At 41.3% G+C, this 19044-nt stretch overlaps 1 protein-coding gene across 3 annotated transcripts in view; it reads right to left on the bottom strand.

Annotated features, from left to right (window-relative positions):
- Positions 1-14419, bottom strand: part of LOC133401231 (exostosin-1a-like) — a 41856-nt gene extending 27437 nt beyond the window's left edge. For all 3 annotated transcript variants that reach the window (XM_061673943.1, XM_061673944.1, XM_061673945.1), the window contains exon 1: positions 12557-14419. In XM_061673943.1, coding sequence (XP_061529927.1) covers positions 12557-13500 — 944 coding nt within the window. In that variant the 5' untranslated portion in view covers positions 13501-14419. The remainder of the gene's footprint in view (positions 1-12556) is intronic.
- Between the last annotated feature and the right edge of the window lie 4625 nt (positions 14420-19044).

The following is a 19044-nucleotide window of genomic DNA, read 5'->3' as shown; positions in this document are numbered from 1 at the left end:
TGTTTGCTGATAGCATTTCGATGGGGCCAAGTGCAGTTACACAGCACAACATGGGCCTGACAAATTACCTTGGAAAAGATATTGGGGACAATCAAAGTCATGTGAGCACATAAATCTGTCTGTTCCTCTGGCGCAGTGCTGCTCAATTGTCTTCTGTTACGACGCCCCCAGGAAGAAGAAAAAATTGTGCGACACTCCCCCACCTGCAGCCCCTGCGAGTACACCTCTTTATAACATTGTATTTTAAGGATAATCTACCGTAATTTCTCATGTATAATTTCTCGCCAAATGAACATTGCGGATATTTCTTGTCAAACTAATAGCGCCTTTCTTTCAAATTGAAAAATAATTTGTGAGATTTAAAAAACAAAATGCATTGTGTGGCACACACAAGTGTCAATAGACCTTAAGAGACTTCACATCTCATGACCTGGCAAGTCCACCGTGCACAAACTCCAGGATTAAAAACCTTTAAAAATTTGGCTGGCTATGGTTTTTGAGTGGGGCTTAATTCTGCATGTAGAACTCATAACATATTTCTTTGTACAAGGGGGATAATGGAAAAGCCTCAGTCATACTGAGGAAGCAACTTGTGTTTGAGAGGACTAAATTTGACCGAAGGCTCACAAAAACAGGTTCAATTCCCTTGCACTTCTGTTCTTTGACAAAATGACTGGCAAATAAATATTTTAATATGAAATATAGAATTTTTAAACTAGTTTAATATTTGTCAAAAAAGGCCTGTAAAATCTTATTTGAAAATTTTTTATCAATTTAGCTCTTAGCTACCTACCAGAAAAGGTACACGAAAGAGGTAGAGGCCACAAGAATAAACACGATGTATGTACCACTGACAAATTGAAGAATTGGCTGACATAGAGAAAACATACCAGTGGCTAGAAAAAGCTGGACTGAAAGACAGCACAGAGGCTGGGGCTAACATCGTCGCTTAATGCATTTAACATTAACATCCGTAAATTTATTAGATAATTGTAGGCGCGTTTCCTAATTAATACAAGATGTACTCGCGGATCAACTCTTGTCGCCGATGTTACGTGTGCTTCGCGGTTCCGCTGGGACAACAACCTCAACACAAAAATACAAAAGACCAGTGCAACGAATACGACAGTGGCTGATCTGATGAGCAAAAAATGTTGCTTAAACGTAAGAGTAGCAATAGAGCATGTCCGCTCCAGAGGTGGGAAGAGTAGCCAAATATTGTACTCAAGTAAGAGTACTGTTACTTGACAATAATGTGACTCAAGTAAAAGTAAAAATTAGGCCTCCAAAAAAACTATTTGAGTAAGAGTAAAAAGTACACAGTGAAATAATTACTCAAGTACTGGGTAAATAGTGAGTAACATCTGATTTTTTTTAAACAGTGTAGCGGACATCCACCCCGCAAACTGAGGTGACACAGTGACTCCCCACATTGATAAACACACTTTCACAACCTGCGGTTTTCCAAGCAACCCTGCTGTGAGACTGCCCCCAAGGAGACGATTTTGACCCTAAAGTAATTAGCAGGTCACCTCGAAATCTTGGGTTACAGTCATCAAAGAGTCCTTTCTTCGTTTGAACTCACAAGAGGCCAAAAGGGACCGATCGACGATGATATGCAAATCCAGCAACAAACTATTTGTCTAATATCCAAACACGCACGAAAGGCGCCACCCGCATGGGTCGAGAGGAACTGCAGTCGAACGGGCGGCCTCTCATTTGATGTTTAACCAAGGAAAAATATCTGTTTTGATATTTCACGAACTCTTCAGAATTATGTATACCTTGTCTGTGTCAGCGTGTCAACTAAACTAACTAAAGTTGAAAAAACTTTTTCTGAGCAACCATGATATTTTGAAAACAGTTTGCCTTGATTTGACTCCAAGCAACATGAAATATGATTTTAATCATAAGCAGTTGATTTGTCAAAACTAAAGCATAAACATTCTATGTGCCTGACCTGTGAGTAAAGAGAGTACCAAGTTGAGGTTATTTTATGTTAATATATGATTTTAAACCCATTTGGTCAAATTTATAGACAAGATTCAGGCTGATGGGTGTGGTCTTCTCTAAGTCGGCAATCCCTCTTGCCCACGCCCCACCTCTGGGGTATTTAACTCTTAACTCACACCTTATCCCTCCAGTCTTGTGTTTTTTCTTGTCCTCTTACCTTGCTGGCAGCTCGCCAGCCGGGCTCCCCCGTTTCCCCTTTTGTTTGTGCGGGCACACTGCTTGGTAACCACGAGCCGGGATACAACAGACATGGGTTCCCAGCCGAACCGTGGGCCTTCGCTCAGCGATCAGAGCAGCTACTATGAAGGTACCAGGTACGCTCCCAGGCAAGCGTGATCGCTCTGAAATTGCCAGCGAGCCACAAAAAGAGGCAGGAAGAGAGCAGTCTGGTTCTCCCAAGAAGGTGTGACGACCAGCCATTTTTCTTCTCCCGCCTCTTTTATTTTGCTTTATTTTTCTACATCTTTTCCGTCTGGAACCAAATCTGTCGCCTGGCTTCCTGAACCACTTCCAGAGAGAGACTACCACCCACCAGCTTGAATTTACGGTTGTGAGTAAACACGGCAACTTTGCCAGACTACAATATTAGTGCCTAATAATTTCGGAGAAATTACTAGCTTCAGGCAAAATCTCAACTTTGTCCTCTCTCTCCCCCATCTGCACTGGACGCAGTAAATGCTCACGTTTCAAACTTTAGTCCAACACACGATGTTCTATTCCCCTTTTCGTACGCCGATTTTCATTATTTTTACCATTATTAGTGTTATTTTCTAGCTTTAGTTAGACCCCTTTTGTGTGTTTCCCTCTAGATCCCTTGTAGATGTCATTAAATATACTATAAAATTCCACTCTTGGTTGTATTGTGTGTGTGTGCTCTGAGTTAAAGTAAACATCTGTCATCTAGAACTCAAAATTTCATAAAGTGTAGCAACATTCAGATTACGAGACTGATAAAAAGGTTTCTCGTCATTTCCCCTAAATTTTATACATAAAAAGTGACGTGGTGCCCTTTTTAAGACATTAGTTTGATTTTAATGATTAACCTTAAAATTACGGTAAACCGGAAAAACGTCGCTTCCGCCTTATTATTTTCTCCTAAATCAATATTTTTTTAATTTGACCAATATATGGTACAACAGCATCAACAAAATATTTTTATTTATTTATTTATTTTTTTACTCCAAGGTGTTTTCTCAAGTTATAAGTGGGCAGAAATATCCACGTTTGGGCAGACAGTGCCAGACAAATACTACAATACATAAAAGCTGTTGTTTTTGTTTGTTTAAATATAAACATGAGTAGCTCGCCGTTGTCTTCATGGTAACGACGACCTTCCCAACATGGAGGCACGACAATCAACCCGGCTGGCTTATCTAGTGTTACTGCCTATGCTCGGGAAGCCCAATAGAAGACGTTGTGTGAGGTCATGTGACTTTGTGTCGTTTGATTGGTGAAGACTTCAAAGTCACTAGCACTTTAACTGGATTGGCGCAAACAGCGGCCAATATGGAAGACAAAGTCGTTGTATAGCGCACTAAATAGTTGATAAATAAGCAATCATTGATAAATAAAAGTAGAGAGCGACATTTATATAATTGAAACGGAGTAAAAGTACCGTTACTTCTTAACAGCTGAAGCAGCGGAAGTGCTTTTTCTGGTGTCGTCAACTCCAGTGACTCCAAAGCAGGTCCCGAGCGCACAGGCGGAACCTCAGGCCGATGCGCTTTCGCATTTTAGTTCGCCGCCGAGTAAGAAAATTCAGAAAGTCAGAAATTACATCTGTGTGAGGATGGTGAATGTGTGGAATGGATCTTGCTGTCAGCGTTCAAGGAGTATGAAACAGCCTATGACGACGACAGCGACGGGGACCCCCCCCCCAGGAAAAACTCATCGGATCTGTACGATTCACGGAAATGGCCTATTTTGAGTTAAAACGGTGAATTTCGCCGAAAGGTGACTGATCTTCAAAAAACAAAACTGTTACTGTACCAAAAATAGCATATTCCAGACTCCAGAGACTTGTCTGTATTCCTCAGTTAACACTGCCTTCATGCCTCTCTCTCTCTCTCTGCGACTCTATGTACAACAGACAATAGCAATATCCATCATGACATGGCCGCCACGTCAATTCCCCTTATGTAACATGACCGCCAGGTAGGCACAATAGGCACGTCTTTTGGAATTGGATTTATTTATTTATTTATTTTATTTTATTTATTTTTTTGTATATCTGTGAACCAGAAATATGTCAGTCCCATTCTCTGCCTGCATTGCGCATATAAAAAAAGAGCGGTCAGTCAACAGACTTTGTCAACGGCGGTTTAAATGACAAATGGAAACTAGTTTTGGACACATTGTCCAGTCCCGACGGTCCATTTTGTATGATACCTGTTATAGCGGGATCCCTTTTATCGAGGTTCCACTATGTGTGTGTGTGTGTGTGTGTGTGTGTGTCTATTAGAGTTTACACCGATATGATCGGCCTGATTGGTATCGGCTGATAATTAACATTTTATGCTGATCGGCTTTAATGTCATAATTTGCCGATCCGCAAAAGACTTTACTCCGCGTTGCCGTCATATACAGAATATTTGAATCCAAAAGCTAGTTTATTTTTATCCTTGTCGCGTGTCTTTTGACATCATTTATGATCACTGGGCTTTGTCAAATCAAACGCGAGCGGATACACTCGTCACCACAACAACAATGGATCGCACGTGTATTGTGTTGGTCAAAAAAGAACAAAATGGGGAAAAAGGTGTGGTGCTGGTGGTCACCGGTGCTCGGGAGAAGACATTGGTTCAAGGACTGCTTGAGGTATGTTCACATACTTTTAACATAATACGGTTCACAAGCAGCCAACAAAACATTATGTAGGCTAGCAAGCTAGTGCTAGCACTTGACTAACGGTTGTACGTAAACATACCAGCGTTATGTTGAATCATGCTCTAAGGTTTCGATGTGTGTGAAGTAATTTAATTTAAAGCTGTGTTTGCCATCTGTCATCCATGGCTCCCACGGCGCTTTTTTCGGGGGTCCTTAGCCAAACCGATATTGTTTTCACCCCAGAAATGCTCCCAGTCAGGGTAAAAAAAAAAATTAATTAAATTTAAAAAATAGATAAATAAAATTAAAAAAATGTTTTTTTAAATACACCGCGGAGCGGGGGCGTGGCTTTAGCGTCCTCCTTCACCACCCTCCCCTGTCCTCAGCCACGTCCGCTTTTCCTCTGTTGTAAGCAGCATGTCGGCAGGAAATGCTTAAAAAAAAAAAAAAAAAAAAAAACGGTGCGGGGGCGTGGCTTTAGTGTCCTCCTTCACGCACCCTCCCCTGTCCTCAGCCATGTCCGCTTTTCCTCTGTGTAAGCAGCGTGTCGGCAGGAAATGCTAAAAAAACACCCCGGTGCGGCGGTGTGGCTTTAGCGTCCTCCTTCACACACCCTCCCCTGTCCTCAGCCACATCCGCTTTTCCTCTGTGTAAGCAGCGTGTCGGCAGGAAACGCTTAAAAAAAAAAAAAAAAAAAAAAAAAAAAAAAAAAAAAGGTCAAGCGGAGCGCTCATCACACAACAACATTTATAGATGTTGGAACTCGGTGCACACATAAAGTGTGCCGCATTATAAGGCGCCCCATGCATTTTGGGGAAATTTTAAGACTTAAGTGCGCCTTATGGTCGTGAAAATACGGTATGTATGATTATTGCTGATGTTGGACTGATATCGGCCAAAAGTCAAGGCTGCAATACCGGTATCGGATTGGAAGTGCAAAGGTTGGATCAGCCCGCCGTGCAAGCATTACAATGAATAAAAAATTGAAGAAACAAGGGGAGGCTAATAATGTTTTTTCATGACTGTATATCATACGTATACTGTATGTATAAAATTTTACACACGCACAGACAATTATTGTTATTAATCAAATGTTTATTTTATTTTATTATTGTATTTATTTTTAGAAAATGACTTAACAGGCGTTAGAAGAAGGGGCCATCCCCAAACTGTTCCCACAAAGTTGGGAGCAATGAATTGTCCAAAAGCTCTTGGTATGCTGAATCGTTCGGAGTTCCTTTCACTGAACTGAGGAGCCAATATTTTGGACAGTGACATGCTCCCAACTTTGTTGGAACCGTTCTTCCATTTCGAACATGGCTGTCCACCAGTGCACACAGCAAGATTAATAAAGACATGGATGAGAGAGTTTGGTGTGGATGAACTTGACTGGGCTGCACCTTTGGGATGAATTAGAGCGGAGATTGAGAGCCAGGCCTTCCCATAAAAAAATTCCCATAAACACCCCCCTGAACCTTGTGGACCTCAGACTGGGGCAGAGGTTTACCTTCCAACAGGACTACAACCCTAAACACACAGCTAAAATAACAAAAGAGTGGCGACAGAACTCCTTGTGGACAGCCTTCCCACAAGAGTTGATGCTATTATAGCTCCAAAGGGTGGACCGACGTCATATTGAACCCTATGGATTAGGAATGGGATGTCACTTAAATTCATTTGTGAGTCAAGGCAGGTGAGCGAATACCTTTGGCAATATAGTGTAAATTACAGGGACTCATTGTTCCTGGGCTGGGACTCGTTCTCAGAAGTGATCCTGGGACTTACATAGTCTCAAGTGTAAAATGATCTATGTTTATGTGTTGATGTACAGTAATTGGAATGTTTCTAATGAAGACAAATCCTAAAGAAGTTACATTAAGTTGGTGAAATAGTTAATTTCAATTTTCTAGTACAAAACACACGAACAACATAAGCATCGTTGAATTAATGATGGGGAGAGGGAGGGGCTGGGGCATACCGGTAAATAGCAGTTAATGTGAGGGAAATCCTTCATCCTTGCAGAAAGGCTCTGTAAAACCTGCATCATCTTGGATAGCTGCCCTGTGCCGAGGCTTTGGGCCAATGCTGGGGATTAAACCCCTGCAAGTCTGTAAATACAAGAAAGTTGACTAGCGTAAGAACTCAGCCAGCCACTGGACTCACCTCTCACTGCTCTCACCCGGCATTAGCTTTTCTTCGCATTTTGCTTTCCTTCACCTTCTGCCTTTATCGTGGCCTCGCACTATACTCACTCTCAAACACTGTGACTCTGGCTTTGCCTCTTAGATTGTAATTGGAAACAAGCTGTGTAACAGCTTTTCCTTTCAGATTAAAATTGCATCCTAAATGCCTCCTGCTATAGTGTTCGACAGTTTTTTGGCTGCAACACATACTAGTTAAAAATGATTGCCTTTTGTAAAATGGGCACTCAGTGTGGTGATGAAAGAAACAAAAGTCGACTGACAAACTGGGACCAGCCGAAACAGCAGGTAATCAATATGTAATGTGGATATTGGAGCTGACTTGAACAACACAACCATAACAATCTAAATTCGGTGCTTTAGTTCTTACACAATCAGGTTCAAATGAGCGATACTAAGATTGCAGGCACAGAAAACAAGTGCCAACCACCGAATGCATAATGTAGTTGGAAGTGAATTTGTTGAAAGCTGCTAGTGGCAGCTATATGAAAGCAGCATATGCAAAACCAAAAATGTATTTGTAATACAGCCATTATTGTCACTTAAGAATGCCTAATGAATCACTTGTCTGCTTGTTTCATTCAACCCATGAGACACTGGTTACCATGGAAATCAGAGCAAATAATGATAACTGGAAACCAAAGGTTAAATAATTCCCTGGAAGCATCATGCTGTGGGGATGTTTTTCAGCGGGAGGAACTGGGAGACTAGTAGGGATTGAGGAAAAGTTGAATGCAGCAATGTACAGAGACATCCTTGATGAAAACCTGCTCAGGACCTCAGACTGGGGCAGAGGTTTACCTTCCAACAGGACGACAACCCTAAACACACAGTTAAAATAACAAAAGAGTGGCGACAGAACAACTCCGTGACTGTTCTTGAATGGCCCAGCCAGAGCCCTGACTTAAACCCAATTGAGCATTTGGCATGGTGCTGGAAGCATCATGCTGTGGGGATCTTTTTCAGCGGTAGGAACTGGGAGACTAGTCAGGACTGAGGGAAAGGTGAATGCAGCAATGTACAGAGACATCCTTGATGAAAACCTGCTGCAGAGTGCTCAGGACCTCAGACTGGGGCAGAGGTTTACCTTTACCTAACAGGACGACGACCCTAAGCACACAGCTAAAATAACAAAGGAGTCCCTTCAGGCCAACTCTGTGAATGTCCAGCCTGAGGCCAGACTTCAATCCGATCAAAGATCTCTGGAGAGATCTGAAAATGGCCATGTAGAGATGTTCCCCATCCAACCTGATGGAGCTTGAGAGCTCTTGCAAAGAGGAATGGGCGAAACTGCCCAAAGATAATGGAGGTGTGAAAAGCTTGTGGCGTCATATTCAAAAAGACTTGAGGCTGTAATTACTGCCAAAGTTGCATCAACAAAGTATTGAGCAAAGGCTGTGACTACTTATGTACATGAGATGTCTTAGTTTTTGTATTTTTAATACATTTGCAAAAATATCCCCAAATAAATTTTAGGGTTGGGCATCGAGAATCGAGACCGGGACTAACCTTCCGGTTCTCCCGGAATCGCTCAAATAAAAAAAATGTCAGCTCCCAGTTTCGATGAATAGTCCACCAACCCCGAAGAAGTGGCGAAATCAACGAAGAAGCCTCGAAAACCAACGAAGAACGCGCACAAAGACGTGCTTGTGCCCAACGGCGGCGGGGAACAAAAGTGTCTTAACGTTGTTAAAATTAATGACCAGTCACCTCAGTGCATTGAACACTTGGAATAAGATTGTGCAAAGGAGGCTTTCATTATATGTAGCGTCCGAGCCTCAGCCTGCACCGCGCGGAGCTTCAGCGACGTCAAGTCTGTCAATTGGGTGAGTAAAACAATAAAATATGTCGATGCCAACATTGAGACAGCTAACAAGGTAAACGGTTGGGTGCACTTTTGCACTGATGTTTTTTTTTTTTTTTTAGTTTATTTTCGTCTTCAAGCCAATGTAAGAGCCAATGACAGAAAGGGGAAAAAAAAAAAAAAAAAAAAAAAAAAAAAAAAAGCTTAACATTGAGCTAAACCACCTCATTGATGGGTAAGGAAAGGAATCAATGTTTTATAGCATTTGGTTCTATCCATTAAAAAGAAAGAAAAAGAGAAAAAAATAATCACGGGTGCCGTGTGAAGTTACTTTCTGTGCCAAAACGCTGCGTTCTAGTGCGTACCCTTCAAAATAAAAGGCTACAACCTTAAAACAGGAAGTCAAGTTAAAACTTGCACATATAAACCATTTGATGTAAAAAAGCAGTCCTGAATAATAATTTTCACAAGGCTATATTTAACTTTTAGCTGAAACATTGATTAATAAATATTAAGTCAATTGGGTTAGTTCCACACACATTGCTTTTTAGTTCTTTTTAGGTTTTCCACGATCAGGATTTTTGGGGTCAATCACCGATCACCAATCAGCAGGTTTAAAAAAACGATAACCGATCACCGATCCGATCACAAGATGGAGCAATGTGTCTACTTACATGACTTGTTCATTTATTGTATATACTTGTGTACTGTATGACTTGTTCATTTATTGTATATATTTGTGTACTGAATACTGAGTACTGTAGCCATCCATTTTTTGTACAGCTTATCCTCACAAGGGTCGCTGGCGTGCTTGAGCCCATCCCAGCTCAAATTATTCTCTAGCATTTTACACAAAAGTTAAAACACCAATGACCTCTAAGGACATTCAAGGATTGGCCACTGACATAAGTTTAGGTCAAATCAACATTACAACATGACAGAAATAATGGGCGCTAACTTACTGTAATTAAATTACTTTATTGCAATTAAATTACTTTAATATATACTGTTAATGACATGCTTACTCTAACTTTCTCACTGTCGCAGCTATATGGACGGGTGTTGTCCAGAGTTGGAGTCCGTTTGACTTCTCCTGTTTTGTTTCCTCCTCCCACGCTGCGTTGCTTGAACGCGGCATGCTCCTCCTCATGTACATTCTTAAGGTGCTCGATCAAATTTGTTGTGTTGAAGCATTTCGATGACGTTCCCCACGACATATGTCAGTTGTGCACAGACTGCATAACTTGCGTGTTGTTTGTCTGAAACACCACAAAATGGTCCCACACGGACATGTTTTTTCACCGACAAGATTGAAAAAACTTTATTGGCCGTCAGATAGTTACAGTACTGCGCAACAAGACACATGACAAGGCTAAAAATAAACTAGCTTTTGGATTCAGACGCGACAGCGACGCGGAGTTAAATGCCTTGTGCGGAGCCGATCGATGACGTCATTGATCGGATCGCCGACTTTTGACATGAAAGCCGATCAGCATAAAATGCTAATTATCGGCCGATACCGATCACACCCATCAGATCGGCGTAAAGTCGAGTTTCATCACAACCAATAAAAGCTTACAACTGTGAGGGGTCTCCAGGGTGTTTGTGCCTGTGCTTGAGCTTAATGTTGGTCTCATCTTATCAAACATTTCCAAAAACAGTTCAGATTATGATTTGCTGTTCTTTTTTTTCTCCACTTTTTACCCATAAAACTGTGTGAAATCTTACACTGGTAATATTTAGAATCAAACATGGAGCTGTCAGAGTGAGCCAGTGGGAGAGTCACAGTCACAACAAAATGGCTCAAGGATTTTGAACAACAGATAAAATCGTAGTCTACTGAGCCAATACTAAACAGAGCTCTTGGTCTTACATCTTCCTTTAAAGAGGGACATAAACAGGAGAATCCTCTGTGGAATGATGCAAGTTAAATATTTAAAATGTGAGAGGACATATGAGCTCATGATTTGCGCAGTAGGCCTTTTAACATACTTTGAAACAGTCCAGCAAAGAAAACAATGAGCCTGGGGGTCAATCCCAGTAGGAGGCCGAACAGCAGAGAGGTCACAAAGGACACAAGTTGGGAGCAAGGCTTTCCTGGCTCATGCAGTTGGGTTTGTCTGTGATATGACTAAGCAAACAGGACCCACTGTGACTTCCCCTTATTGGCAAACCAGGGTTTTGTCTAATCTAATCCATACCAACGGACCAAAGTCAAACAGCAACACCCAGCAGTCACCAAAAACAACACAAAGGTTGGACGAACAAAAGGAATTCCACTGGCCAATGCATATTGACACACAAATCAAAAGTAGTCATTCCACACATGGTAAATCGTGGGTAGGGATAATATGATTTACTGATAACATTTCAAACGGTTAGTATATAGTTTAAAATCTTATCATTACTACCGTATTTAGCATGTTTTGTATTGTGTGTGTGGAGAGCCCCTTTGAAGAGAGGGATGCACCCATGCAGTTTTGTCAACTTAGCAACTTTGTTGCTATAATTAATGAGTGTTCAGACACTTCCTCTAGTGCATGGGTGGGCAAACTACAGCCCGTGGGCCACATCTGGCCCGTTGGTCATTTCAATCCGGCCCGCCAAAGATTGGTACAGAATCGCCCAGATAATATCAAAATCATGACTACATTCATTTGACCTTGTCCTGTAATGCCGAGTGGTTCCACCAGGTTGTGCTGTAATGCCCAGTGGTTCCACCAGGTTGTCCTATAATGTCCAGTGGTTCCACCAGGTAGCGCAGTAGGTACAGTGATACATTGACTTGAGTTTGGCTGTTCTATTTTTACTCTGCTACTGCTCTGAACCCTTCTTCAACCATGAGTGGTCCAAAGAAAAGAAAAGTCGACAGTGAGTGCCGAGTGTTTAATATAGAATGGACTACTAAATACTTTTTCACTGCAGTCCGGTCAAAGGCTGTATGTCTCATTTGTTAAGAAACCATTGCGATTTTAGAGGAATATACCATCGGCCGTCACTTTTCTACCAAGCATGCTGATTATGCTAAAAGCCAATCAACGCAGGAACTGATGGCTACGGCTCAGCGGTTAAAATCAAGCTTGTAGGCTCAGCAAAACACCTTCATCTGACAAACTGCCATCCAAGATTCAGTCACACAAGACCCTGAAACAGCGCCACGAGAGCTGCAGATGGAACTGACTGATCTCAAATATGATACTGTCTTAAAAGAGAAGTTTAACTCTCAAACTGGATGAGTTTTATGCTTCACTAAGTGCAGAAAAAAATTAAAAAATCCAGAAAATGGCACAGAGGATGCTGGTGTTGTTTGGCTCTACATATGTGTGTGAACAGACTTTTAGTGTGATGAACACCAACAAAACACCCGACAGATCCCAGCTGAGTGATGAACACCTCAGATGTGGTCTGAGAATTGCTATAACAAAACTAATACCAGACTTTGATGCAGTGGCAAAAAAAAAAAAAAAGTGAACAACAAAACAACACTGTTTCCATTAAATGTTAATAACACTACAATGCCTTTTTTTTTTGTATGTATGCTTCTGGTTCTGGCTTGGCCTGCCTGTCAAATTTTAAGTCAATGCGGCCCCTGAGCCAAAACGTTTGCCCACCCCTGTTCTAGCGACTTATTTCCCGCCCAAAAAAGTGACAAGTGGTGTTTCTAATATTATGTTAAGGTCATTAACAACATGAGGGTCAAAATACTACTCACTTGTCATATTCTGTATTGTCTTTGTCACACCGCGCATCCTTGTGCTTCTGCCAGTCCTTCCCGTGCTTGCAGGTAGTGAGAAGGACCACATCCTCTGCGTTATGCACATGATACAAAGCGTTCCTTGTGTCAGAGCCTATTCCAGTTAAATATCTCTTTCCCTTGAACACCAACATGTACTTCCTAAACGGAGGGATGGTGTTATGTTTAAGGTAGCCCCGTTCCCCTCCTGTCCTGGGGTGTTCTTTCGAGAAAAGCGGTATGGATACATCAAATTTGGGCCGAAAGTTCTCCGTGTTGATGCTGGCCTTCGCCAACATGGCGAGACCAATGTCGAAGCCCAGGTCTTCCGTGTAGTCAGGCCAGGTGCCGGAGTACAAGTTGAAGATGATGTGGTTTTTACCGTTATTCCACAAAGGAAGACTCTGGACTTTTGCCTTTAGGTTGTGCACATACTGCGGGGACAGCTGGTCCCTATCCAGAGTGTCCAAACCCAGGACAAACAGACATGCGTGGCCCGGGTCTGGCGTAAAGAACCTGGAGCCTTCAATAGATGACAAAATGTTCTGATAGCTCTCTGACATCTTCTCGCCCTTCTGCTGGGGATAGAGGTAAACTTTGAAGCCATTTCTCTCACAAACAGAAAAATCAAAGCAGGACTCCATTCTGCAGCGTTGTCCAGAAAAAACGTCAGGGAGTGCGTCTCTCTTTTGACGAGGAGATATGTACCCATTCGCATCGTCTTTGGGGTCTCGATCCCCGGCGCTGAAGGATTGAACGACCCCGGGGGGGCGACGCCACCGCGCCCCGGCCTGAAGAGTCCGCGCATCACGCCGGCTTAGACCTCGTTTGGAAAGTGGGACTTGAATACCCCCGAAACAAAACAGCAGAAGGAGACACGCGCCGGCGGAGAACAAAACTAAGTAACGTTTTTTGGCCTGCATGTGTCCTAAGATGTAGTCGAAGACGTTGGGGGATGAATCCAAAAAGTCCCAAAGTTTTGGCTTTACCACCGTTTGTGGGAGAACTCCGCCATCTTCCCCCGGGTTGCAAGTCTGCCACCTTCTGCTCCAGATGCCTTTCACAAGTCCGGGAACTGATCCAAAGCATGTGGGCGATTTCTAATGTTCATCAATTTAGTCTTCTCGTCAGTCATTCGCTGACTGACTGAAGTTTATCCGATACAACCGATATGCCCGATTCTCACGTCTATTCATGCAGCGTTACCTTTCATTTTCAGCCAGCATCCATTTCGACCACTAAGCGTTGAAGCCTTCAAAATCCAAAACGCAACGAAAACGCCAACAACTAACTGGACAAACTACAAATAACACCAGACATAATGCTCGCCAGGACGTGCAGACAGCACTTGACTGGACAGTGAACACTAAACTATTGATCTTCTGGGAAACTGGGACCCATGCTAACATTAGAGCCCCCGACATTTAATATAACCCATTCCAAGCGTTACATGATGTTTAAGACGCATTTGAAGCCAAATGGATCTTTGTTTGGAATTTGCGAACTTTACAAGTCGCGGTCGTTGGCGCTAGCGAGCGACATGCAAATCTCGGTAAACATTTCCGAGGTTAGCCTGCTAGCTGTGCAGGAACATTCAAGTAGCTTATCACCGGTTTGTAAGTGAAGACAGCCGCTCCTCCGTGCGAATAACATGTCGCTTCTTGAGTCTGTAACTTCTCCTCGGCTCCACTCCTTAGGCCAGTAGCGTAAATTCCCCAAACATCTCTTAGGTCCTTGGCAGATTTGAATCAGTGTCTCTCACACATACGAAACAAGAGGTGCTGTGGACCAATTAGTCAAGCTAAGGCAGAGCAACACAGTGCTTGCAGCGGAGGGCGCAGGACGGCCGCGCAAGAGGAGGATGTGACGTTATCCGCGGTACAAGGTATGTTCCCTTTGGGTACACGCGCACCCGAAACGGGCGGGGTTTCGGTGAAGTCAGACAAACTTCTGGTTTAAAAACAAAAACAAAACTAAACTAAACTGGGTATGTCAAATAGTTTATTTTAATAATACAGCTATTAAACTTTGTCATCAGTATAATTATAACTGATTGATTGAATAATTTAAATGTAAATAAATACAAACAATGACAGTGTACAGCATGTGTAAAATTGTCTCTTTCACAAATATTCATTTAATTAATTACAATAAATCAACTACCCAGTTATTTAATTGCAGACATTGAATACAAAAATAAATAAAAATAATAATATATTCATTTTTATTAACTAACTTCAGAGCAAAAACGGCTAACCTAATGCAATGAATTAGAAATGTCACAATTAAACGATTAATTGGCAACTAATTAAACGATAAGTACACTACTAATGTTGGTCATGATGGTAGTACTTGGAGAGCTGAGTAGTTCTTTTAGGTGGTACTTGGTGTAAAATGTTTGAGAAGCCCTGTCTGAAAGCATAGAATTTACTCACCAGAAGCTAAGCCGTTTCGAAAATCTAACTTAATATCGGAGAAATCAATATTTTTCCATGTGGTGTTAAGCAGGGCACTGACTCACTGCAGTCTTGCTGGCTCTTGAGAAGTCTGACCTATTTTTAGCCAACTTCCAACCAGGACAAAATATATATATACCTATATTATAAGAAGGGAGTCACGTTATAAGCCGTGATTTTCTCACAGCTGCCCCAAGTGATTTTCCCAAAGTGACTATCAGGCAAGAGGAAATGTGAAGCTTTGTTTCTCAGGGTCACCAATCAATGTCAATGTCTTATTCTCTCACTCTTCTTTTTGTTGCTCCATTCCTGTTACAATCATTGCACCCCTGCTGCCTTTTTCGCACAATCACCTTTGTTACTGTCCATCTCTCCTTCCTTTCATCCTCTTCAGTAGTTTACAAGGCAAAGTGGTAATTGATGTAAAATAGATGATGCTATGAGAATAATCACGTGTTCTGAGATGTCACCGATGAAATGAAGTTCTTTTAAAATGGCACTGATAAGTGACAACTTCTCACTTCGTCATGAGAAAATTATCATATGCTTCCAGTGGTATATTCTGATGCTCCACTTCAAAAAAGCATTGATGTTGACAGTGAAATCAAATCCAATGTAGTGTTGAAAAATGAAATAACTGTGAAAAAAAAGGGTTCTACTTTTGTCTTGCTATTATTGGCAGCTTAATGAGGCTGGAGAAATGCCGTCTCCCCTACTGATGCATTGTGTTGGTCAGAGCTAAGCAGCGGTCAGGATCAGAGCAGTGCCAGAGCGGTGCTCCCAGTGAGTAATACATTCAGCCATGTCAATATCTAATTTGGATGCACGCAGGTCAGCAGAGTTTTCTCAGACACCCAGAAAGCCCATCAGCCAAGCAACGACTCACCCAAATGGAGATTTATGCTTTCCTTCACACTACATCTTAAGGTCAATTATTTGCTGCTTGGGTGTAACTGTGGAACGTAAGTGTGTTCTTGAAAATGTGCATATTTCGAAAGAAAAGTGTGGTATTTGCATTGGATGTACAAACAGTACACACATGCACTCACTCACTCACACATGCACACACACACATGCATGTGAAATGCTTTTGTCTATACGCGCCCAGCGATTGACTGGCCATGCCTACAACATACTACAAAGTGTAAGAACCATAACTGGAATGTGCTACGTTTGAGAATATAATTGAGGAAGAAGCAACGTTAGTAAAATGCAACATGATTTGGGGAGATTGGAATAGTAGTTTTTTAAGGCAGTGATGGTAAACCAGCTGGAGAAAACAGCCTTCGGAAACAGCAATGCACATTGCACGGCATAAAAGATTGGTCAAATTCTGTACACAGCACAACTCTGTAATAGCCAACAAATAACACAAAGAGAAGGAGGTACACATGGAAAAAGCCTGGAGATACTGGATGATACCAAATTGATGTTTTCATTGTAAAACAGCGGAATTGAAATGCAAGTAAAAAAAAAAATGCAAAAACTTACCCAGCAGCTGATGTTAACTCAGTCCAAAGTTTATTTGTCATTCAATGTAAACTAGGTCTTCAATGGGTGAAAAAGAAAAAAAAGGGTGAAAAAGAAAAAAAAGTGGAACATGGAAATACAAAAAAATAAGTATGACAAATAATCTGGAGAAAGGCAGAACCCTGAATAATAATAAAGGTGGGATCACATTAGGCAGCACGGTGGCCGACTGGTTAGAGCGTCAGCCTCACAGTTCTGAGGACCAGGGTTCAATCCCCGCCCCCGCCTGTGTGGAGTTTGCATGTTCTCCCCGTGCGTGCGTGGGTTTTCTCCGGGCACTCCGTTTTCCTCCCACATCCCAAAAGCATGCATTGATTGGAGACTCTAAATTGCCCGTAGGCGTGACTGTGAGTGCGAATGGTTGTTTGTTTCTATGTGCCCTGCGATTAGCTGTCAACCAGTTCAGGGTGTACCCCGCCTCCTGCCCGATGACAGCTGGGATAGGCTCCAGCACGCCCGCGACCCTAGTGAGGAGAAGCGGCTCAGAAAATGGATGGATGGATGGATGGGATAACATTAATGTGAATGTAAAGCAAGCTGCAGAGAAAGAAGTTGGCTATAGTAAAGAGCGACCCAACTTTTTTAGGTTGCTCTTTACTGTACGTTTACAAGCCAACTTCCTCCTGGATTACATATTAGATGCTATGAGCAATGCAAGAAAGGAGGAATTGACTGTGTGTGACCACAGAGAAGAGACAAAGTAAAATTGTAAACTTGATAAACAACTGAGAAGGGAGACTGAGAAAGCAAAAGAAGCTTGGTTAGAACAAGAATACAGGGAAATAGTCATTTAACCCTGTATATGAAATATATTAAACTATGTTTTGGGCCAGCAGTAGTTCAGGACTTTGGGTTTTGGGACTGGAGATTCTCAGTTTCATCCAGTCTTCAGCAAGCAAAGGAACTCCACCTGAAACTCAATTTAGGGACACAGCACCGTTTAGCCCTCTGACATTTACTATAATTGGATTTTAATGCAACATATTGCCTCCAGAGTCTAGAATATTGTGTGCATGTATAGACTGGTTCCATCTTATGTAATGCATGTAATACAAAAATAACAAGTGTAAAAAGGATTAACATTCTGTGGGTGATGTATCAGATATAAAAAATGTAGAGATCACCTCATGCCTGAAACATCTCATTGCCTCTTTGAGAATTGATGAATGTATGTGGAGCCGTGATTAATGGTTTACCTCGTTGAATGTTGATAGCCTGCTTCACTCCCTGGCAATCCTTTCTGTGGTGTGCTACAGTCACAAGGACCTTTTACTTGTGTGGCAGCAACAACAAAAAAAGCAGTTAACCTGGACCTGACCCCCATAATTCAGAGCAAATTGCCACGCCATGTTAAGATTAATTCTACTCTATTCTTGTGTAATGAAAAAGTACACACAGGCCTTCAGGGGCCATAATCTGACATATACATTTGCTATTTTCATTCATTAGAATGAAGGTTAAAACTTGCAATTTGCATTTACTGTACATTTACTGAATTTATGTTGTAAGATACTATTATATACAGTATGATAACTAATTTATGTTAGAAATATAAAGGACAAATTTTAACCAAACCAATGAATGAAACTTGCAAATGTTCATGTCAAATTATGCCTCCAGAAGACCTGTGTAGGATTATTCATTACACAAGATGTCAACGTGTCATCAATCTTCAAATTACTGTAATTTTTTCGTGTATAATGCACACCCATGTATAATACACACCCCCAAACTTTGACCTCAAAATTCTGAAAAACGCTTCTGTATAATGCAGTTTTACAATGGATGATTTTGCTTCTACCCATATGATCAAAACATGAAGTATTATCTGTATTTTGTTATTTTTTTTCAAAGAATTATTCTGAAGTTAAGCACTTTATTTGAACACTTAATACTTTCCTTTAATTGAATTGCTCTTATTTTGAAATTCACAGTACTACTTTTATTTAGTAAATGAGAAAACACACAGTTGTCCTCATATGTCACTAGTAGTCACTTTAAACTGCATCAATTTCTTGAAGTCTCTGCACCGTTTGCACAATGGTCATTGAAACGGACTATTGTTCTTTTAGTCATTTCAAACCGCTCTAATTGCTTGAGGACACTGCATCTTTTTGCACAATTGTCAAGATTTTTTTTTTTACCTGCATTGCCCCATTAGTGGTAATCCAACTACTGGAAACAAATTCCTTGTGTGTTTTTGACAGACTTGGCAAATAAAGATGATTCTGATGTTTGACTACCCAGGCAGAATTTGTAAGATGTGTACAATTCTTTAAAGAAAACATGAAGGGCCAGGTGAAACACATTTAATTTTATTTTAATGGAATTCAAATTAAACTGTCAAGCATTTCAGAAAAGCATTATCATGAAACAAAACATAACCATAAATAAATTAATGATGGTTGTTGTTCAGTCATCAGTCATATTTAAAAATACAATATTTCAAAAATTCTGCCAGGGTATGTAAACTTATGAGCA

The sequence above is a fragment of the Phycodurus eques genome, chromosome 4, assembly GCF_024500275.1.
Source record: "Phycodurus eques isolate BA_2022a chromosome 4, UOR_Pequ_1.1, whole genome shotgun sequence".
NCBI lineage: Eukaryota > Metazoa > Chordata > Actinopteri > Syngnathiformes > Syngnathidae > Phycodurus > Phycodurus eques.
Note: the sequence above shows the minus strand (reverse complement) of the source record. Positions and strands in the feature narration are given on the sequence as shown.